A 23,639-nucleotide genomic window follows, 5' to 3' on the forward strand; every position below is an offset into this window, starting at 1 on the left:
AAATGTGACCTGCAAGGAAAGTTAAAAGAAATAGGCTTATCTTGCGGAAGAGAGCACTGAAAGGGGTTGCGTTTAGTCTTCTAACATGGGGAGTGGAGAAGGCAGCAGTCGGTTATTCCCTATATCCAGGGATGGCAGAGAAAGAGGGAGACCAGCCTGACCTCGGCACAGGGCAAGGCTGGACGCTTTATTGCCATGAGAGAGTTAAGCGGTGGGACACCTCGTCTGGGGAGATCGGTGTCCACGAGCCCTCTTTCACCTGGAGCTGAGCAGGGGATAAGCAAGCCCCACAGACGGGTGGCTTAGCAATATTAAATCCTGCCTCAGAAAAGGGGAAAATAAGGTGATGGGAAATAACTAATTGCACTGTGTGAGCCAACTGCCTTCTCTGGCAGCGATGCTGGCCTAGTGAGTAAAAGGTAAGCCCGAGGTGTCATGTATCCTGACTTCACCAGCATCTTCAGGTCAACGAGTTAATGGTTTCAGAGTCAGGGAAACGGGGCTAAAAGTGTCCCAGCTGCCGAGGTGTCTGATCTCTGAACCCAGAGCTGCCCAAAGGGGAGCCAGGCATGGAGCTGCTCTCCGGTTCCACGAGAAGTACAGAGAATTTTTTTCACTCTTTCACACTGAAATGAAACAAAACCCCTTTGAAATATTTAGTAAAAGCACTTAGGAAGAGAAGGAAAGGCAGAAAGATCCTCTCCTCCATCCCCTCTCCCCCCACCAATCCCCTGAAAGCCATCGGCCCAGGAGATAACAGCAATAATTTGGGAAGTTTTGCTCAGGCAGACTCAGAGCAGAGCCCGAGCCTCTCATTTTGTGGTCTCTCATGTGCTTTGATTATTCCAAAGCTTCCTCCCTTTTCTTTTCTCCCCCACCCCTCCTTTTTTTTTTCCTGCAGCAATTCCATACTAAAAATCACACAATGATAACTTCAACAGAAAAACACGCTTCTGTGAAAATCTCAGCTGTGGCAAGTCAACATTTTCCAACAGAAAAACCTTTCATCAGAAAGCTCGCAGCCAGCTCCGACATCGAGATTTCGGTAGCAGCTAAGCTTTAAGTGCCTCATATTTCTGCATACCGGGGTCGTCAGTCAGGCACCCAGGAAACAAAGAGCATAAAAGTAATGATCACCCCTGACACGGCTGGAGTGACTTATCCGGCGTGACACAGGCCCCCGTGGCAGCCGTATCAATCACCTCCTCGGGGCAGCGTTCTCGGAGTATTTTTTTTTCTCCAAAACATCAATACCAGCTAACATTTTTTAAGCACTCTCATCCATTTCAGTCAATCTTATTCTTCATAATTTCTGCCTCTTTCTATTGGGAAATTTGGAGTTTATTTCATAGTACAAAGTGTCAAGACAACAACTGCATCAAGGAACAACATCCTTTCCCTTGCTGCTTATATTTGTTTGCCTGAGAAATATGTGCAGTAGCGGAATATACACATCCGCAGCAGCAAGAGAGTAAGTAACAGTTCTGATGCACCACCACACACTAAGCATCTCTTAGACATACTAAAAAGTTTAACGTTCGAAATCTCTGCATGATGAGAGATCAGATTTTTAGGCAGTTTGATCTTGCTGCCCAATCTTCTACTTATTTTTTTCCTCCTTCATAACACTTGGATTATTTAGATAAAATCTTAATGGGTAAAGCTACTGCTTTTCTAGCTTATCCGTGCAATTGCCTTAGCTCATTTATATGCAATAATCTCACAAAGAGCTTATACTTTTCACTTTTATCGGCCAAAAAGCATACTGGAATTAACATATGGTGTCTCACTCTATTCACTTTATACTGATTCCAAATACTCAGGGGCAAGTTGTTAGCAGACGGAAAGTAAAACAAGCATGTAACATCCATGCCAAGCCCTAAAGAGACAAGGGTGTGAACAAACCCCAGCGTGCTGGTGAGCAACAGGGGACAGCTCGGAGCCCTCTCCTCAGAGGGACCCCGCAGATATTCCCCTGGGGCAGCCCCTGAAGCCCGGAGCAAAAGAATTTGCAAAGTTTATAGGGAATTTCTGGGAACTGCTCAGAAAGATACCTTCTGCTTCAAAGTAATAGACTGCTAAGAGCACAGACCAAGTGACGGTAACGCCTCTAAAGGTCACAAATGTTATCTCACATGTGGAAAATGGGGTAGTGTATAATCCGTGGTGTGTGTCGAATGTGGGTGGATTACATGACCTTCCCCAGTCCTTTCCTGCCCTGTTTGCTTTGACTTTCCATTGCATTGCCCAAGCGTCTTACGGTTCCTTGCTCCTGGCCCAGGCGAGACCGCAGGACAGCAGCGACAGGCAGCCTGTTTTCCCTGATGTATTTCTCTCTTTCTCTTTCTAGCAGGGGTTTGTCTCATAGACAGGGTTTGTTTCCCCTGTCAGTGTAAGAGGGGCTAACTCAGCTGTAGTGTTCATTTCACTTGGGCCAGAAGAAATGATTAATTGTTTTGTTTATTCTCTTTAATCTGAGCCTTGTTTGTTTACCGCTCCAACTCTTACTTGGTCTGGCAGAAAAAAATCAACTCTTATTTTAGCTATTGTACATATATCTACCTTTTTTATAAAAAGGCTGAAAAGCAGACTCTTCCACTGTCTCCACAGATACCATATGCACATGCAAATGCGATCACATCTCAGTTCTTTACATCCTATTCTCATAGGAAAGAAGACTCAGCTTAATGATTATTTGCAAAGCCTTTTGCAAAGGGATGGTCTGCCATTTCTCATGAAATCACAGTCAAAATAACCTGCTGCTGTAAGAAATCTTTGAAAGGGTTTTGGCTATGCAAAATTACTGCAAATTATTATCGCAAATAAGATTCAGTCTGTATAAAAATCTATGTCATTCTTGGCGTGTGCCCATGAAGTCCAGGGACGATCTTAAGAAAAGGTTTGCCTTGAAAGAGAAAAGGTCATTTTTCCTACCTTAGAAGAGGATTTTTAATGATGGGACACATTCCAAGAATAGGTCTGAGAAGAAAATATGAAAGCTGCAATCCTATGATCAGAGTGATAATGTTTTTGGTCCCTGATTAAAGAGATGTATTCAGCTTTGATGTCCTCTTTGTAGTCAAGGAGTCATAATGAATAAGTAACAAATATCAAGTAATGAGTTTGAGAGAAATACGGAAATTAACTGTTTCAGATGACCACTTCAATTCAGACCTACACTGTATTATCCATATCAGCGATTGAGACCCTAATGGCAGATCAGTCTTGCTGGAAACTTGAACAAATTTGCATCACGGCTAAGAAGAATTGCGACATAAAAGGATGCAAAATTTAGGAAGGGCAGTTGTCTCTCAGGACAGACGAAGATGAAGACTGTGTCATGTTGTTGAAGAAATATGTAAAAATATTGCAGGTGACATGAATCCAGAGTGTTTTGGATGCATAGCTCGGGGACTCACTCACTTATGTGACTGATCACTACAGTATGGGAGATAAATCAGAATTAGACATCCTTGCTTGAGGTAGAGGACAGGGAAACACCTCTATTACAGAAGGACCATCAAGACACCGAAGTGGTCTCCCTGCCTCACGTTCCCATGCAGATGCTGTAGCAATAGTTTAGAGATAAGAAGGATTACCATGAAAAGCAGGAGGCTGACCGTCTTTTCAGCACTGCTCATGCCAAAATGCCTCTGCGCTCTCTTTACACTGGGGAATCAGGCTTGGGATGAGTGCCATGCCGAGACACGCTTCATTCTCCCATATATTTATGCTGTGTGCATGCATTGCTTTCCTGACACCAGAGCAACAGGAGCCGTGTAACATCCAGCTTTTAATGTGAAGGGGGCCTTGCAGGAGACCTGTGTTTTGGATCTGGCTGTCCTGCAGTCAGAATAAAAACAATAAAAAATAAGGGCTCGTCATATGGAGCAGTTCATGTGCATGAAGGCAGTTGAGATAGGGAAAACGAAAGCAGAGAATGTGCTCCTTGGAGCAAACCCAATGATACGAGTGCCCTCAGGACCGCATTTCGGGTTAAAGTGGCATTGGCAACACTTTTCTCTACATCAGCAAGATCTACCGTCATTTCATTTTGAACATGACAAACTATTTGGCCTAGAAAAAAAAAGTCATATTTTTCTAAAAGTTTAAATATTTCCTATCAATGTCTTTGCAAATGAAATGACTCAATGTCTCCTGCTTCCAAGATATTTAATTTCAGGTTGAAGAGGACTTTAGTCCGACCTTCAATCACTATCAGTCTTTCTTTGTGATTTTAGAGATTCTGTTTCTCTGGAAAAATCGCAAGGCTTCATTTTAGATTAAAATAAGTCACTTTTCCTCACTGGACCGGTGAATTGCAAATCATTTACTCACTAGATTTTCCATGTGCCGGTAACATCTGTTCAACAGTTGCCTTTTTCAAAATTTACTACAGCACAGTATTATAGCTGGGCCTTTCTGTCCCTCCTACATGCAATCTTTTCCTTTCTGCTTTGCTCTGGGTGCTGTCTGTACTTACATTATTGCAGCAGAAAAATGTAGAACATTAGCATCTGTTAATCCTTTTATACCTCAAGTCTTCACATGTTTGGCCAACTCTGTGTTTCATTGTGCCTGTCTGTCCCTGGAATAGCCTCAAAATTCCAGATACATCAAAATAACCCAAAGTGTAGCCTGGCCCCGTGGTACTGCTGGAAGGCTATTTTAGAATTAAGATAATTCAATGGTTTAAGTGCGTTTGCTGGATCCCTAGGAGCAAACTTTTATCCCAGTTTGCAGGGATTTAGCCATTCAGTTGTTATTAATATTGAGCCATGTTGCTGAATCTACATGTTCTGTAAGGAAATAACCTAGATTTTAGTGCTTTCCTTTACACTAGACACTTATTTCAGCAAATAATAGAAAGGATGAAACGAAACTGGTCCTTAGCCTACAATTTTACAGTGGCATGACAGAGAAGGAATGAGAGGCTAAAAAATAGCTAGCAAAGATCTTCACAGTAAATTTGGACCCTGGCTTTTCTTTCACACCGCATTTGAAAGTAATATGTGGGGTAAAATAGACAGTTGCGGTTCCTGCCAAAAGGGTAAGTTGGAGGTAGATGGGTAAACAGTGGGGGCTGAAGTGAAAAAGGGAAAAATAGCTGCATCTTGGTCCCGCAACCCCAGCGTAATTTAGGTCTTGCCATCCTAGCGTGATTCACCTTGGCAGGCCTGAACGCTGGGTCTTTTGGTGTTCATCAAACAGAAACACAGACCTGCCTGTGACGTGCTTTGAATGAGAGACAATAAGCCTTGTGCTGCACAGTTCTGTTGATGAAAAGCTGATTTTTGGACTGCTGAGACTGAAACATGCCAAACATGATCATCAGCAGAATTGGTCTAGTCTGAAAAAGACTCCAAAAAAACCAACTCAAACTCTAACCAAAAAAGCAAAAAAGCAATTCAACGTCAATTTTTCACAAGAAATAGAATTAAGAATTAGGCAGGTTGGGAAATTCTTTGAGAGGTATGGTGATGCTATTTTTGACCATTCTTTGTCGCTGAACCTTATTGACAAGAAATGCAATTTTAAGTGTGAAGGTTGCTTAAACAACACGGGGTGAGAGTGAAAGTCCAGCAAGGACATTTACTCATACTGCAGAGCAGAATAAAGTACCTGGCACACCTCTAAAACAAGTGAATGCACTTATCCAAAGCAGTTCAGCTTTGGTAGTCCACGAGGAACAATTTTCTTTGCTGCACAGCATGTGGACCAGCAAGGCAGGAGGGCAGGAGCCATCACAACCGGGAGGCTGAGCAGGGAGATGCCTAAATTCCCACAGTGAGACTGGAGCAAGTGACAGCCTTGTCCTTTAGGGACTTCGCATCTATCTCAACCACTTCAGAAGTCTCATTGTGAAACCTCTCCCACACCTAAGTGCTTCTGTCAGAAACTCTCTTGCCTAGAAAAAAAAAGGAGACATTTTCTGTCTCATTATAGCAAATAAGCGGAGGCTGGGGCAAAGAAACAGGCTTTAATAACCCTCTCCCTGGTTTCTGCTCCACAGGGATATCATGAGGCAGCAGAAGATTTTGGTATCAGACCTGTAGATCTTCATGATGAAATTATGCATTTTATAAACATAATAGAGTATGCATTAGTGCAAAGAAAATTAAAAGGAAGGGAAACAGCTTTGAATCTGTCAAAGTTGGCATGTTCTTATTTGTAGTTAACAATATATAGTTAACAAAACTATAGAAAAGGGAGCAGTTTCAGTGGGAGCGGAATCTGCCATGGAATACCCAAGTGCTCAGGCCATTGCATCAGCACATGGTAGACCTGGTTTCAAGTCAGGGAAAACCATCCATCTCCAAATTGGCCAGCGGAGCCCAAATCAGCAGAAGATTCCCCCAAGTCACTCCCCTTCCTCTTGCCTCTTTCTTTGCCTTTCGTTGCTCTCCCAACGGGTCTATTCTGCAGACTGTTCTCCGAGCAGTGAGGATATCCAATGCTTGCAAACAACATTTATACAACTCAATTCGACATCAAGGCTAAACAGGGTTAATGGGATCCTCATTTCTGAATGCAGAAAGACGAACATTGTGGGGGATAAAAAATAGAAAGCCCTCTTGAGGTCACCTATGAATAAATATGAATAGGTGTAAGGTCTGCACAGCAGCATGTGGCACCACCACCTCTCAGTCTATCACAGGCAAACCCCTTTTTATTAACGGCCTGACAGGCGTGTTACTCAAGCTGCGGGGTTAAAATCATCGTTACATTCCTGTAATATTCCAACCACATGGTGGATACCGTAGGAGATACAATAGTCAGCCTCGCATGTGGGCCCACAGCTGACACTTAACACTTGTTTGGAGATGTAGGTCCACAGTGTGTCTTTTGAAGTGGCATATACCTGCTTTCATGGGAGCTAAACCTTCTGTGAACTGGGTTAATAGTAGAAAAGAACAGAAGTAGAGCTGCCAGGGCTTCCACGCTGTTTTAGGTATGTGTGCTTCTGCAGGATATTAGCAGATGCCAGACGGATCTACCTATACAAACTCTCTGTTCTCTAAACAACTCATAAAACACAACACAGAAATGACCAAAGCCTGACATTCACCAGGTTTCACGTAATCAAATTTTACAAGTTTCAAAAGCAACTCCACAATGACTGCAAATTGCTAAAGAATAAAGTAGCAAATGATAAATTGATTGCCTGCTGTTTCTTTGTGTACTAATTTGTGTTATGGCTTTCCAATCTGAAATTGCTTGAGTAGATTTTTGCTGTTGGTTTTTTCAGCTCAAATTGCAAATGAAATGACTGTGGTAAACTGAATGCATCAAGTGTAATGAAGAATTGATCAATTGTTATGTTGTAGGGCTTTTCTGAATAGTGGTTTCTAGCCTATCTTCTTAAGATGAAAATTACAGTTATTAGCCAATTACCAAGTAAGAATGCAAAATCGAGTCTGTTTTTGATAACAGAAAGATGGACGAAAACCTGAAATAGTGCATGTCTGCATATAATCGCCTTGTTTTACCCATAGATGGTGATACACAGATGTTATTCCCTATCAAAAGAAATAGCTCTGGCTCTGGCTATTTCCTCCTTCAGGAATGCTGTTTTTTTTAAGCCATCTTTTTCAATAAAAGGTATAGCTTTATTTTATAAGCTAGAAGCCTACTCTCACTGTTATCAGGCAAGAAGGAGGTGGAGGAGTAGAATTGAAAGCTCAGCATGGAAATGGCTCTATGGAAATAAAAAATTACGAGGATTCATCTTGTCTGGTGAGAAGAAACTATACTGCATTATCAGTGTCTAAGAAAGGAAGACAGTGGTTCCCGCCAAGAGTACTCCATCGAGCAATCTGATTTTCTTTTATTTACCTTCTAAAGAACTAGAAAGTGCCAGGGCTATACCTCCTGTAAAAAACACCGGGACCACATTGACTGTGGTGGAGGAAATCCCCATCCCACCCCAACCCAACCCATCCCTGCGTGGGAAACCCCACACGCAGCCTGGCCAGCCACCAGGACACGGAGCTCCCCGGCTCAGAAGACCTTCTGAGGACACAAATCACCCCAGCACATTTGGAGTCGGTTTTAAGTGAGCATAAATTTTAAAACACGCGAACCTGCACTGTGATCAAAGTTAGTTCAGTGTAAACGAGAAAAAAAATCAGTCGGTTTACCTTCTGCACGGCTGATCCTGATCAAAACACATCTGCCTATACTATGCACCATATGGAGCAACAATTGTCTCGTGTTTATTCCTGTGCCGCCCTAATCCCCTGTGTCGTCCGTAAGCGTGCGTATCTGTACCTGCAGCTTCAGCTGGATGGCCAGAGAAAGGCATTTTGCTTTACGCACATATAATTATGGAGATTTTTTTTCTTATTATGGTAATTACATCTTCAAATATTGCCCAGGTAGCAGCTGTAAAGGTAATGAAGACTCAGCTGATACCAGCTGAACTAGATTTTCTTTTACATCAAAAAGTAGCTTCTAGCTGAAGTCCTTATAGATTCCTGGAACCCTACTGTTTCTACGAATGCTTCTACTACTCCTGGTAAATAAGCAGAGATCTGAGGAGAAACCAAAGAAGAGATGACCCTAAAAAGGAAAACTAATACCTGTTAGAACAGTGAATGGTGTCTAAATTCCTCTAAACAAAAGCAGTAAATGCATTTGTCTGGAGATTTTCATGTATAGGTACTGAAAGCCTTGCTCTTTCATGGCATGAATAGGCACCGACAGATCTCATTCAAGTGCTGGATGCACAATGGGTGGCATTTTTCACAACCAAAGATATGAGATTCCCCTGAAATATCACCATGGCTGAGGGAAACTGCTGGCTGGAACTGCGACCATCCTGTTCCTATAGGAGGAAGGTGCTAATGCATTATAATTTTGAAGATAATTATGACTATATGTACAGAAACCATGTCTTTGAGATGTTGAAGAAACAAGCAGCGAGGATTGCTGATAAACTGGATTTCTGGAAATCTATTAGACTTAATGTCGTACTTCCACAGTTGGGAGTACAGAGCTTTGTCTTATGACTCTGGCCAGGCAGACCGACGGCTATTTCTAGCTCCTGACCTTTTATTTTAATATTTTTAAATCCATCCAAAGTGCTACAATGCATGAGCAGGGCTTTTGCATCAGCAGCAGGGGCTGCTCTGTGCTCGAGCCTGTTTTGCGTCGACTCTCTCCAAGTTTCGAAGAGTGAGCAGCCTACGAGAGGGTGAAGGACAGGGTCAAAGAAGACCTTAATTTTGGTGGGAAGGTGGTGAATTCCTTCCAGGTTTGTGCATTAGTTGGGAAGTGGAGCATGTCCATGTACATTGCTGCAGAATGGTAACAAATAAAGCCTTACTCCAAAGGCGAGAGCAAACGAAAAAATTCTTCCTAAATGTCAAAGCCCTGACAGAAAAACCCATTATAAACATGTGCGGAGTGTGTGGCTGCCGAAACCGCTATTGTGCCAATGAATGGAATGAATAATAGCGATGAATAATAGCAAAACAATCGCAGGAAAAATTGCCTCGTCACCCTGCATGCATTAGGAACTAAATCACACCCAGGACACACGCGTGAATCTGGCGTTTGGCAGCGCTAAGCTGCCTTCGGTCGGAGTCCCCTTATCTTTCTGCCAGTCTGTGCTGCATCCTGGATGCACTGACAATAAGTTAGTGGTGACACTTTCCCCAACGCTATATCATCCACATACAGAATTAAATTGAAGGAGTGGGGGGAATTGTGGCCAAAACTCAGCATTTGCCATGGGAGCAGTCTGGAAAATGTGCGGCTCACAAATTGTAATTAGCCTGTGTGGCAGTCGAGGCATGGAAACAGCTCCAGCTCTCAAAGGGGTAAACCATGGAAATCAAATTTCCATCTGAATAGAGCCCAGTGGGTTCTAAAATCAAAACATGTGAGTTTGTCTTTGCTACCGCTATTTAGGAAAGCTACATTTTCAAGTGTATGTTCAACTGAGATTAGGAGGTAAGAAAGAACCTTTTCATTTAGTTTCACTTTTTCATTCTGAGGGATGAGAGCAAAATAGACCAATCAATAACAATAATTATAATTTTCTTTTTATTGATTGTTCAGAAGTCCTTAAAGGCATCATCATTAACTTAAAGATAACTTGAGGAAATTTATGAGGTTTTTAATTCTCTTCTGACACAGCAATTGTAAGTGATTTCTATATTCAGATGCTCAGCCTTCCTGGCTCCAAAGCCAGATCAGAATTAGCGAGGATGAGGCTTGGTAAAATTTAATAGAGTCATTGACACAATTTGGCTTTGTTGCTTTTTCTCACTGGCGCGTTCAATAGACGAGTCTATATTTCACAAAGCAGGAGAATTACAGACTTCGCCTGCCCTGTCCACCTGCCCTTTGCTTCTTATCCGTGTGATCATGTGTCGTCCCTCTTGTGCCCACCACGCTTTTCGTGAGCAATTTTCACACGGACAAAAGATGGCAGATAGCGAGTCCTGGAGACCAAAACATTTTAAAGGACAACACTTCAGCTGGAAATTTCTTGGCTCATCCAGGTCAGTTGGCCACGCCTGCATTGTTGTCACGGAAAATAAAAAATTGGTTCCTTCATCCTCTCGATTTATGAAACGCTGAAAAAAGTGCTTTTCGGCACATCGCCTGTGACAATGCTCCAAACTGCCCAGAAGTTCCTCAGACTTTGCTCATGCTTCTTGCAGGGACCTCTTGCTGTCAGCTGCTTTGTCAGCCCTCTCTTGACACCTCTTATGGCCCTTTGCAAAATGCACGGCTGCCTCTGTCCGCGTACTTCCCTGCGAGCTGTACGTAGTGCATTATTCTGCAAGGCATTCAGGGGAAACACAGACTAGCAGGGGCGTTTCATATAATCAATTCCTCCTTCCTAAACCACAAGTTAAAAATAGAAATGCAAGCCAAGATAAGAGATACTAGCATGAATAAATAATCATTTTCTCTGGAACCGAATGTTGGCCCTTGGCTCGTCAATAGTATATCGCTTTAGTTCATAGAAGACCAGGATGATAAGTGACCTTGTTCCCAGGCAAATGAAACTCAGATGCATCATACAGACTACATCTTGAGATTGTGGGAAGATTTTTTTCAACTACACTTTCTCTCAGGGCCCCGTGCTGTCGCCTTTGTGCAGAAAAAAAGAATTCCCTAAGAATTAAGCAATAAACTCACTAATCCTGTCTGATGGGAGCAATCTCTAGTAAGAGTTGCAGTGACGTATACTGTAAGTACAGAATATCAAGGGTGGCATCCGTGGGACTGATGGGAGAAGGAAAGGGATCTCTTCGCACATCGCTGCCTCTGTCATTGGTGCTCGGGCCACACTCGGGCACTGCAGGAGGATGTATTGCAGGATACATTTTGTTTCCAACATAGCAGATCCCTAGAGTTGAACAGTTTAAAGCCCGCCTTGAAAGAAGACTGCTTACTCTGTAGGACAGACGTGTGAAAAACTCTCTAATTGTATGCTGAGTTCCCTGGGTTACCAGAAGATGCCTTATTTTCAAAACAGTGTAATATCTAAGGGGAAACGTTAAGCAGCAGACTCCTAGAAAACTATGTTCCCGCTTGGCCTGATTTTTCTTCTTTTTAATTCTGTCTGTTATTCAGTACAAATAATATGTGTGAAAAATATCTTATTCTTTTCAGTGGGTGCTCAGCCTCTTCCTGGGTCAAATTTTCTATAATTACACACATTTTGCACAATGGTTCATTTATCTCTATCAATTTTGTCTTATGAACGCATTATGACTTGTTCAAGACCTGGCCATTATGAGTATGTGGTGTTTATACAATGTGCTTCCTTATCGTTTCAGTTCAGTCGGAGGTTCTGCTGCTTCTGAATTATCTGAAAATAGCTTTGTTTATTAGCTCTCAAGGTTTTTTATAAAATTATTATATTTTACCTGCCAGAGGAGCATGCACAGTTCAAGCATTTTCATGTAGTGATCGCTTTCACATTCACAAAAAAATTCTGCCTCTGAATATTATTAGGAATAAAATTTTTGTCATCAGCATGCAGAATAATTGCATTAAAATCTTAGCAAATATTGGTGAAATAAGGCAGCAACTTTCATCTGTAATAAACTGTCAGATGTTTCTTAGCTATAAATGCCTTATCTAGTAATAATTACTGTTCATCTGGAACTTGCATCACCCAAAAGAGATTCTTTAAATGTTGTCAGATCAGAGCCTTCTACTGTTATTTTGAACACAACCATTAAGAGCTTGGAAAGAATTTCCCTTTCCCAAGATCTGCCTTCCTTTTCTACCCTCTCTTTCAATATATGGTAAATCATAATAGGGGAAATGGATGGCACCGACGCACTGAAAGCTTCAGAAGCTTTCACCTGAGCTTTGCTGCATCAGTGAAATACAGCCACCGGGCATGGAAGTGGCTGGTGATGAAAAGCTTTCCTTCTGTCTCTAAGACAGAAAGAGAAGAAAGCGATCTCATCCTTTGTCTGCAACTAATTTGGAGTTACGGCTTAACAGCCTAGGCATTTTGGACTGATTTTTCCAAATGAAAATCTTTCATAATTTTCCCATGAAGAGAAATCCAAGCACTCTGGAAAATGTTTTGTTCCACTATGGATTGGAAGAAACAAAAAGCGGAAAGCTGAACATCTGCCAGGGAGGAACTTGAAAAATTTACTGTGTATCGTACTGATGTCAAAGATACGAATATTCTCATAGATAATTTGGAATATAGAGATGTATAGACATTCATATACCTTACATATGCACCTATGTGTGCGTATTTTCAAATGTCATACTTCAAAAGCTCCCCAGTACCTCCTCTCTCTGCCTTTGAGCGAAGCCATGTGAAAGCCGGTGGGCAGCCCCGCTCCCCCAGCCCCGGGGCTCGCTGCGGTTTTGGGGGAAGCTCCAGCTGGGCTCCCACAATGTGGGGGACGACGGCGAGAAAGAAACCTGCATCTGGGAATATCTCTTTCCTGGACACAGAACAATCACAGCACATCACCAACGTGCTGTTGGTTGGTATTACCGGGATCGGTCGCCAGGTTTTCATTCACCCTCCACATAAAAATTAGTTTGTGATCTGCCAGCTATTTCCCAGAGCTTTAGAATGCCCTTTAAATATATTGTGTGGCTGGCACCGCTTTGCCCAAAACAAACATGCACCGTGGGCTTGTGGACTATATTTCTTTCAGGTTTTTCTAGCTGCCATCACCTATTGATATTATTTGATTTGCAGCCGCTATTCAAAGCAAACAAACAAAATCTCACAGCTTCTTAAACCTTCCTCCATGTAAGCCACTGATATTTACTGGGAGCAAGAGCGACAGGTAACTCTGTCACACCCACACTTCCCTGCCTTTAGAAATAAAACCAAATTTTTAGCCAGTTATTTCCTTTCAAGTTTTCAGCCTGCCGCTCCAATTTTCCTGGCGTCCCTCCCTGACATGTCTAGTGCTTCCACTCATGGCCATGAACATCAGCTGGGATGGATGGACCCTTAACAAATGTCTGGTGGTCCCCACAGCAGCATCTTTTCCACCAGGGCCACTGCCCAAGAAGTGCACGGGTGGCTCAGCCGCTTGCAGACCATCCAGCTACCAACCTGCTTGAAATAAGCTCCAGCCAGGGGATGTTTAAGTTGTGAAATGTGTGGGCTTGTGCTGGTGACATCCCAGAGTAAAGTCCCAAAAACACCTTTCCAGACTCTTGTTTGGCTGGTCCCTGGCATAGCCTTGTGGAGCCTCTGTCCCCCCCAGTACAATATTGAGCAACCCATCAAGAATGACTTCGGGGCTGCTGTCCCCAGGATCTACGTCTTCCTCCAGTCATGGCCACATCAACGTTCCCTTTACTGGAGTGCCAAACCCCAGGTCCACAACAGTATTTCAGCATGAAACACCAGTTCAGATATCCACTTTCTGCTCATTGTCCATCAGATATCTCTGGATGCTTCTGCCTTCTGCAGGAGGCTCTCCTCTTCCCAGTGAGTCCAAGGCTGCCTCTCATTTCATCTGCACATAACAACTTCTCACACATTAACGTCAGGTGAATCTCGACCTCCAGGCTTTCCTTATGGCTTCAATGGAGACAGATTTTCCCCACACAACTTGCTTTATCATGCCACCAGAGTTATTCAAATGTCGTTTTCACTGAGCCGCGGCAACAGGTATTATTATTTGTTTGCTTTCTGTGTCAAAAAGGAGCTGCTTAGTGTCTCTTTGCAGCAAGTTACTGATACAAAATTGTTGGGTTTTAAAAAAAAAAGATGCTTTAAGTCTCACGAAGCAAAAGATCCTTATGTTTTGGCAAGAACTCCTTGCCTCTACTGAGGGTGATGGTGTTTCAAGAAGTTCTTTGTAGGAGACTAAAGCATTGGCTACTGCACAACATTTAACTCTCACAGTGCTCTGGACCGAGAGCAGCAAAAGCTCAATGCATGGTTTAATTTCTCCCTGAATGGTCGTAATGATGATGAGCATCCAGCTCCCTGAAAAGCCAGCATTTTTTTCATAAGCCGTTTTAATGCAATTATAGGAATAAAGCTGGGTGATTAAATTAAATGTATAGGTTTCTCATATGTAAAGAAATAAATATTTCCTTTTAAAGGCAACGTAGCCTGCACACCAGAGAGTAGCAGCAACTCTGTACAAGACATGGCCGTGGACTTTTACGTTCCCCCCAATAGGGGGAACAATTGTGATATTGAGCACTTCATCATTGTACACAAGCTTGACATCCGCATCTGACTTTGTCATGAATTAAAAATGAAGAGGAAGGTTTCATCTGATTAGAGTGTAGCTGCAGCCACCATCAGGTACAGGCGGGCATCCCTCAGGTGAACAACCAACAGAGCTCAACTGTATCTTCTTAGGTCTTTTTTTCAATAACATTTTCATAACATAGTCTGACTACAGTGATGCCTTTCTTTCTTTCTGTGGGAAAGGTGGTAGTAATTACCTTGTACTACGGCCTGCAATTTACATGTTAAAGTTTACAATGATTCTGTCACAAGGCCATAATAAGCACCATTTTACAAGGGAAACTGTATAACCGAGGGATTGTTTTGCTCATGGCCTGCTGCAAAACCCGGGCGAGCTTTTGCTCCCTCTCCCTCCTGCTCCGTGCTGGCCATCGACTCCGCTGTGGTTCCGTCTGATCTGCATCAGGCTGAGAACAAAATCCGTCAGTCTGGCTCCAGGGGAGCTGACAGCAGATCAATTTGCCGTGCTGCCTCCCGGATGACAGCCTGCCAGCAGAACTAAACCCCGTCACAGGTACATAAACATATTCCGACGTTTCATACAGAATAAAATACACCTCTAGAAGTGGTGGCCGCTTGAGCCAGGGTTTCATATATATGCTCTTTCGGGGGTGAACACATGGCTTTTTGTCCCAAATACTGCTAAATTTAATGGGTGAACGCCCCTCTCCCTACTGACCTTACGTGTCTCCTCCATGTGCTCCCCCAAGTCTCTCCCCACCCTTTGCAAGCCCCATCCCCAGCGCTCAGCTCCTCTAACGTTAATATGCGAAACAGCATTTTCTAAACTACTGCAAACAAAACTATGCAAAGGATGAAAAATAATTAGCCGTGTCTCAGTGCCTAACATATTTGCATTGTTTAGACAGAGTAGTTAATCATTGGTAAGACCACAACATGTTGTGTGAATTTGGGTTATAACTAATACATATCGAGCAGAAGGTTATTAATTACATTTAAAGGGAGTATTTGATATTATTATTATTGAGAAAGTGAATGCAATTAATTATATTACAATACTCTTGCAGGATTTCTGTTGCAGTACTGTGCAAAGAGTCATTTGCTTTTAGACTCTTTTGTTCGTAAAGGGGGGAGTTAGGGCAAGCAGAAGACACCACGAGCCAAAGTCCTCTTCCCATTGACACTCCTGAAGCACTGAGTGACATTGAAGGAATCAGCCAGGGTCTGCATTTTTGATGTGTTTTAAATACAGGGTAAACTTTTCATTTGCTTAAAACAGTTGGTCTGCTGAAATGTCACTTATTCCCTTGGGTCGGGAATTGGCAAAGGACTGTCTCCACGTGGTCCCCACCGCTGGGCCCAAATCCCCAGAAAGGACATCTGAGGGAGGGAATCAGCTCCCAGATTTAATTGGAGGTGCGGTATTTCCAAATGTTCCGTCTCTAAAATGGCTCTTACCTGGAGAAAAGAAAAGCTTAGGGCACTCCTTTTTTATTTAAAAAGGCAATTGTATTAATTCAGCTGAGTTTTGCATTGGAATCGCACTAGTGCTTTGACAGTTTAGTTCCCTGAAAATTGCAATAAAGGCTCTGTTACGCTACATTTTGTGCCCATTTGTCTTGTATACCATTGCCTTGCCTTTGGCACAATAAAAATAATCTTTAAAAATAGTACCGTAAGTGGATTGACTTTGACCTTCTGAGTATCTTGTCAATAAAATAAAAATGATAAATCTGTTTCAGAGTGCCACGGGCGTAATATTAAGGCAGAGTTATAATCTGAAAAGTGACATTTGAGAAATGACATTATGGGGAGGGGTCTTATTCTCTGTCAACGGTGTCCCATAAATAAGCCCTATTTACAGCGCAAAGAGGTGATTTTGCCAACTGCCAGGCTCACTCCTGAAGCCAGGTTGTGCGATTCCTGCGATGTGCTCGCTGCCTCTTACATCATCATTAGCAATTAAAGATTACTGCAGCAAGAAATTAGCTGAGCCTTCTGTTGCTGGTACCTACAGCAGAGCAACTCCAGCTTGGTCCCCTCCTGTGACCCACTCCGCAGTGCCAACACAGCGGAAACGGACTTTGCCTCATAGAAGAAAAGGCCAAGATAACCGAGAAAAGGCCCTTTTTTCTACATGATCGTTTTTTTGAAAATAAAGAACTTCTAAAAGAATCACTGCGAGGCTTCTCTTTATTCGGGGATAAGAAAATACTGAACATTCCGTAAAAAATCGAGAGACGCATGAAAATAAACAGGGCATGCGTGTAAACAAACATACGTCGAAGGGCAGGGGCTCTGACTCAAACTTCGTGATGCATGCCCAGAAGCTCTGATGTATTTGGCTTCACGGGTACGTGCTCTCAGGCGTCTGACCTGCGGCTGGAATATTTGCAAGCCTAACTTGAGCTTGTTTCTAAAAACCATGTTTCGTTGTTTTTTCAGCGTTTTTTTTTTCCTCTTTTTAACATTTCTTGTTCTCATTATTGTAAATATATATTTAAGAGTATGAGAAGTACACTTTATACTTGAGCATCAACTTACATCATGATTAAAATGCTCGTGCATAGAGTAAACTAAATTTAAAACTCCACATATTTCCAAAGGTCACGAAGCTTTAGAACCTCAAAACGTTACTTGATTGCTGAGGAGGAGAAATTCAGATGTCAATCCCTAAAGCTAGACTGAGATCATATTAAAGGGCTAAGGCTTCTGAGTTTGATTCAGATATGATGAATATCTAGATAACTAAAATCATTATGTTACCAAGCTTCCAATTTTATGTATTTAATACGAAATTTGATCCTTTCCCAGTGTTTGCCTTGAAAATTAGCCCAATCCTAAACTGAATCTCAATATAAGAGGATGTATCCCCCTTTAAGCAGTTGTTAAGAGTATCCAATTGAATTAAATCGAATTAATTTATTTAATCCTTGTCCTTTTTTACCCTTTCCAGCTCCTGAGTGCTCGCCGGAGGGACACCGCATCCTCCGCAATCCCTACCGCAGCACCAGGTTTGACTCACTGGAGCTGCAGCGAACGGCGATTCAGGACCTGGTTTGTGACCACTCCTTGCCACCAGCATGGTACCGTTTCATGATTGGCAACAGGCCCGCGGAAATGCCGACGAGATGTGTCGAAGTCAGTAAAACTTAAGTTCTAACCCTGGTGAACTTGAATAAATCCTTTGGTGTGATTTTCCTTTCCAGCCACCTCTATATTCTCAGAGCCAATAGACTGCAATGGGGATAGGTGAGTGGTAATGGGAAAACCACTTTTCCAATAATAACAACAACAATAACAACAACAACAACGACAACTTCATATCCCAGGGCAGTAGTCAGAGACCAGGATCCCTATGGACTGGGCATTATTCAAACATAAAACAAGGTGTTTTCAAACTCAAAAGAGAGATCCTTAGTAATCTACATATGTGTCCGTAAGTTATACTTTTTTCGAGCAATTCTATTGCTTTAAGAATGGATTCTGGAACCTGAATCTTTCCCCCTATAATTTATCGTGAATTAGGAATACATCCTTACTATGAAATCAGAGGGGGAAAATCAGAAAAATGAATCTGAAAAGAGATTGATTAGTGATACAGAAGGAAAAGCTAATTTTGAGTCTTTTTCCGCTATTACCATTTCTTGTTTTATTTAGTTTCGTAAGTATGCTAATGGCTTTCTAAAGCAAAAAAGCTCCAGCACATAAGACTACAATCCAAAAAATACAAAATAATTATCTGTTTTTCAAAATAATTGTCTTTGGTTTTATGTGTATTTAATATGTATGACAATAACATTTAACTTGTAATCATTGCTGCCAGAGCAACTTGAGACCCTAACTAAAGCCATTGCCACCTCATATAGCCCAGCTGCAGGAGGTTAGAATAATTTCAAACACACTGTTAAACAAAAATACTCAGAAAATAATAAACTAATTACCATAAATGACATTAAAGATGACATATTCAACCTAGAGAGCCAGGAAGTTTAATATTAGGCGATGTTAGCCTAGCTGGAGAACCTTCTTGAAAACAGCAAATAACTTTTCCTATCTGTTCAAAATGGACCTGTGAACTTGTCACAATAGAAGTATATCTTAATAATCTAATTTAAAATGAAATGTTAAGAGATGATTGTTACTTCTGGGGGATTTCTAACTCTCTGCATGCAGAAACCATAAATCTAATTAACATGAACAAATTGGCATGATTATTATTGAAATATTCATTTCATGACAGGTCATCCTTGAATATCCCAATGCACTATGAAGTTTATTTTTACAGGTTACTCTGTAAATGTATATATATTCTACAAAGTTATTTAATTTGCCATTGTATTTCAGCAATTTCGAGTACGTAGCAATGCTTGACTGTATGAGATTTCTTTCCAACAATACATGCTTTGTTTCTTTTAATCTTTTCTCTGGAGTTTTTTATTCAGGTTTGTAGAGCTATATTCATTAGTTTAGTTCCTTATCTTGTAACATTATTCTTGCCGTTGGTTTCTTCATTATCCTCTGAATGACAGTAAATCTCTGCTTCGCCATGCTGATGAAGGATTACATCTGTTAGATGTCACAACTGGAAGAATACGCTTCTTTTAGATCTTCACCTTCTAAATCTGCCTCTACGTTCTATCTCTTCCACTTAATTAAATCATTGTTTAATTTGGTTTTCCATTTAATTTGAGCAAAACCTCTGGAACAAAATAATTTAAATTAATAACTGCATAGCTTCCACTCCTTAATAAGCAGTTATTATTGGACATTCCACTCTGGCTGGAGTGAGCTGATTTTAATTAAACAAGTCAAAGACGAAATCCTGAACAGACAGAAGAGAAAAGAGACCAAAGAAAGCTTGACAGTACAGCTGGAGAGTTAAAAAGTACATTACTCCAGCACCTTGTAAAATATACGACTGGTGATATCCCGTTGATACTGGACAGATACAATCAGCTGCTTATCGATGGGTAAGATTAACTTCTTAGTTCAAAGTAATAGTAGGTAAGGGTTCTTGTCACCCAACTGAGCTCTGAAGGGGTTTAAACCACGGTGGAGATTCAGCGGTCCTGCCCAGCTGGGGACAGAGTTGCGGCAGGACAATGGCACGTGCTGGGTGGGCGTGAGGGAGGTGAGCGCCCGAGGTCCGGCTGCGGTGCCTGGGCAGGGGCAGCTGACTCCTTCAGGCACGATCTCCAAACTTGTCTTCTGAATCTGTCCCCCAAAACCCTCCACAATAAAAGTGTGGCCCTGTCTGAATACTGTTTCATAACCACAGAAAGTATTATATTCAACAGAGAGCAGAACCAAGTCACACGCCGAAGTTATGAGACCCTCAGTCTGCAACCATGTCACAGCTGGGAGGCAGGGCAGCTTTTGCAATGAAAAGCAAATAACAGCTCTTAAGCTGCTGCTTCTTGTCCACTAATTTAACAAACAAGTGAAAAACAAAGGGAAAAAAGACAGAAGGAAAACCCAAAAGCTTTTGTGTCAAAGAGAGTGAAAATGTGAATTGTATTCTTGAGTTCTCCATCCCTTGGATCCAACTACTGCCCATAAACTTATTCCTCCAGTGGCAAAATGCTTTTGATTGAAACTGCTTTCCAATTTAGGCTTTGCCTGCTGAATTTCTCTGGGGGGTAACGAATGATCCTGACCTTCCTCCCTCTATTTCTTCCTCGCTTCTCCCCCTGTGCTCCCAAAGGAGGCCCAGCAATTACCAGATCCTGGGCGTGCACTCTTGGCCACAGCCACCTCCCCATCCAACAACAAATCCTAGTAGAAAAGCAGCACAACCTTGCAAATTTTGTATCCCCAGGTATTGAGGCTGCTGCCTACAGATCACAAACAATAGTTTGTTCTTCAAGAACTGCCAAATCCACCGTGAAAGGCAAAAACACTAAAGGAAGAAAGCACAGGGAAGCTTTTACTAAGATTAAGGCACGGTACTAAGAGCAAGAAACAGTGCACAGACGTTGCCAGACCTAGTAGTAAAATGACCTTCAGAGTAAGAAAAACAGTGACATACAAGTTAAAGCTCAGCAGAAAAGCTATTAAAAATACAGAGAAGCATTTAACAGTCAATATAGGAAAAACATACATCAGTTACAGAAATAACTATTATTTTAATTCAGGCTTCTGAATTATAACAATAATATAGGGTATACACATACATCTGTATATATGTACCTATGGGCAAGCCCCAGGAAAGGAATGAATACTGGAAAGAAATGAGAGAAAACACAACCTGCTGATGTTATTGACGTTCTGCTCTACAGCCAGATAAAAGATCAATCTGTGGATTACAGAGGAGCAGCGCGTGCTGCTAACTGCAACGCAAATCCAAACGCCGTGCCACGCGAACGACAGGCCGGCCTTGCAGCGCTGGCTCACAGCTCGCGGTGAAGCCAAAGATACGGCTGGAAACGTACTTCTTCCCCTCATTTACATGGGGTAAAAAAGCAGAGGTTATACTCCACAACCTTAAGCAAAAAGAACAATTCAGAATTTGGTTATGCAAATAGTAATTGGTTCTGGAGCCAGCAGTAATACTCACGATACCGCACGCACGAGTTGAATTCATTACTTCTCAAAGCAATGCTAATATTTCCAGCTTTAAGTAGTCAATTGCAAACAGCAAATGATAAGCAAAAAATAAAGGTATTAAAAGCAGAATCACTACTAGGACAACCGTCACTATCAAACACTTGTCCTCTGAAGCAGAGGATTCGTGGTACCATATTCCTTGAGCAGAGAGATAAACACAGATGTTACCGCACTGACCACAAAAATCACTGTGCGCCCACTGCCGAGGTGAGACACTGGTCTCACCGGTCCCCAGATCTTCTGAAATGTCAAGCACCTCGTCGGCCAGCAGTCCTCCCGCAACACCCATCAATACAGGTGGCCCAGATGTATGGTGCAGCATTTATACATGTAGGCATACAAAAATGTGCATACTACCTGGACTGATAGGCACGCACCAGGTGCGTACAGAGATACACGCAAACACACGTAGTGCAAACACACCGCATCCCATCAGCTCAAGTTCAGCCTCTCAGGGCAGCCACTGCTTCACTTTTGCTTTCCTCCCAGTCTTAAGCACCCTCGCTTGGGCTCACTTTATTTTCTGCAATCCTGTTGGCATGCACGGCAGGAGCCACGTCCCACAGCAGAGGTCCCCCTGCCCCAGGTACCAACAGCGCGGCTTGTATGAGACTTTAAAGGGATTTCTGCCTCACGAGCCAGTCCGGTCGTTGTCATTTTTTAGCATCCATAATCCTACAGCAAGGATTCCTACAGGTTAGTTACGGATATAACACTCCGTTTCAGAAATGCCCAGTAATAATACCTGCCTGTGACGGTATATCAAGATTACTTCCAATATCCTTCTTCAGAAATTTCATTCTCTAAACGAGCAAAACCATCTCCAAATTTGTATGTAAATGTGGCAGAAAAAGGACATGTTATGCAGTCAGGGCTGGTGTTTTCTCAACAGCTGCATTTTTAACAATATAAATTTACTTTTCTATATATACTAGGCTCAAACGTAGGCTTAAATGCTAATCTTTGGTGTATAAAACAAGGTCATGTTAAAGCATGTCAAATCTAACCTGCCTATAATGCTTAATATTGTAGCCCCTGGAGAAGTTTACTTTTTCCCATACTCAATTTAATTTCCTCTTCTACTTAACCTGTTGTAGAATGTTTTATACTCACAATCAAAATGCAATATCTCAACTGCATACTATTAATCTTTTATTTTGATTCCATTTTTATTTTGCTCTGAATACAGTCCTACTTTGATTTGCAATTGTTTTACGAACTTAAAAGCAAGTGACACTTTCAAGGTATTATTTCATGTTTTCATCTGTAATTCTGTTTCTCACATGCGTACGTGAATACTCCAAGATCATAATGGTAGGTATGAAGAGGTTTTGTTTTTCTTGTTTGTTTTTCAGACATACAAAAAGACTTCTATAGAAATTACAATTACAGCCTCTATTGTTCAGAAGCATGTACTTAAAAAGAAACACAAGACAGGCACCGGTTTAATTGCTACTACAGATATTCCTGACATGAACTGATTTCTGTGGAGTTCGGCCCCAGATTGAAATAAAAAATCTTATTTACTTTAACTTACTACAAAGAAATTCAAAAACTAAGACAAAGTAAAGTTTTGAGCGGATAACAGATGCAAAATCACAGTGCTTTAACTGCCAACCAACAGTATACCAAAAAGCCTTCCATCTCCATCTAAGTAAAACAATGCATTTCTCACATATGGTGCTACTTATTTTTAACAGCATAATTTCAGTGCAATACCCAAGTGACAAGAACAATCAAGCTTGATTTCTTTGTGCAATTATAAAGAACCTTAGAGTGTTCAATCAATCAAACTAGTTGATTCTCCAAACCCCAACCAAATGGAAGGAGGCATCATTGGATTAAACAATAATGGTTTGTCCCATTGTTTTGGCAAACAGGGAGCAAATTTAATTTTTTTTTCATTTAGATTTTCTGAACTGAATTATTTAAAAGATTAGCTGGTGCCTAATTATCAATCAAAAATACTTAATGAATGCTTACCTGCCACATAGAGGTGTTGTGAAGATTAATTAGGTAAGGTTTATAAAATGCTTTGAAGATTAAAACCACCACTTAATTATAATTGGATAAAGTATGAAAGAAGCCTGGTAAGAGCCTAAAAACTCCCTTTTGTGTTAGATAAATTCTCCTTTGTGCAGGCTGTGTCACTGGATACCTAAGAGCAATGCACTGAATGACCTAAATTTCATAGAATCATGGAATGGTCAGAGTTGGAAAGGACCTTAAAGATCATCCAGTTCCAACCCCCTGCCCTGGGCAGGGACACCTCCCACCAGACCAGGTTGCTCCAAGCCCCATCCAGCCTGGCCTTGAACACCTCCAGGGATGGGGCAGCCAC

General features: G+C 41.8%; 1 protein-coding gene across 1 annotated transcript in view; it reads left to right on the top strand.

Moving 5' to 3' along the window:
* LOC134518457 (von Willebrand factor D and EGF domain-containing protein-like) overlaps positions 1-23,639 on the top strand; it is a 187,161-nt gene that overhangs the window by 20,655 nt on the left and 142,867 nt on the right. Inside the window, exon 2 of the mRNA XM_063341290.1 lies at positions 17,646-17,830. Within this exon, the coding sequence (XP_063197360.1) occupies positions 17,646-17,830 (185 nt within the window). The remainder of the gene's footprint in view (positions 1-17,645; positions 17,831-23,639) is intronic.

Source organism: Chroicocephalus ridibundus, chromosome 7, assembly GCF_963924245.1.
Source record: "Chroicocephalus ridibundus chromosome 7, bChrRid1.1, whole genome shotgun sequence".
Lineage (NCBI taxonomy): Eukaryota > Metazoa > Chordata > Aves > Charadriiformes > Laridae > Chroicocephalus > Chroicocephalus ridibundus.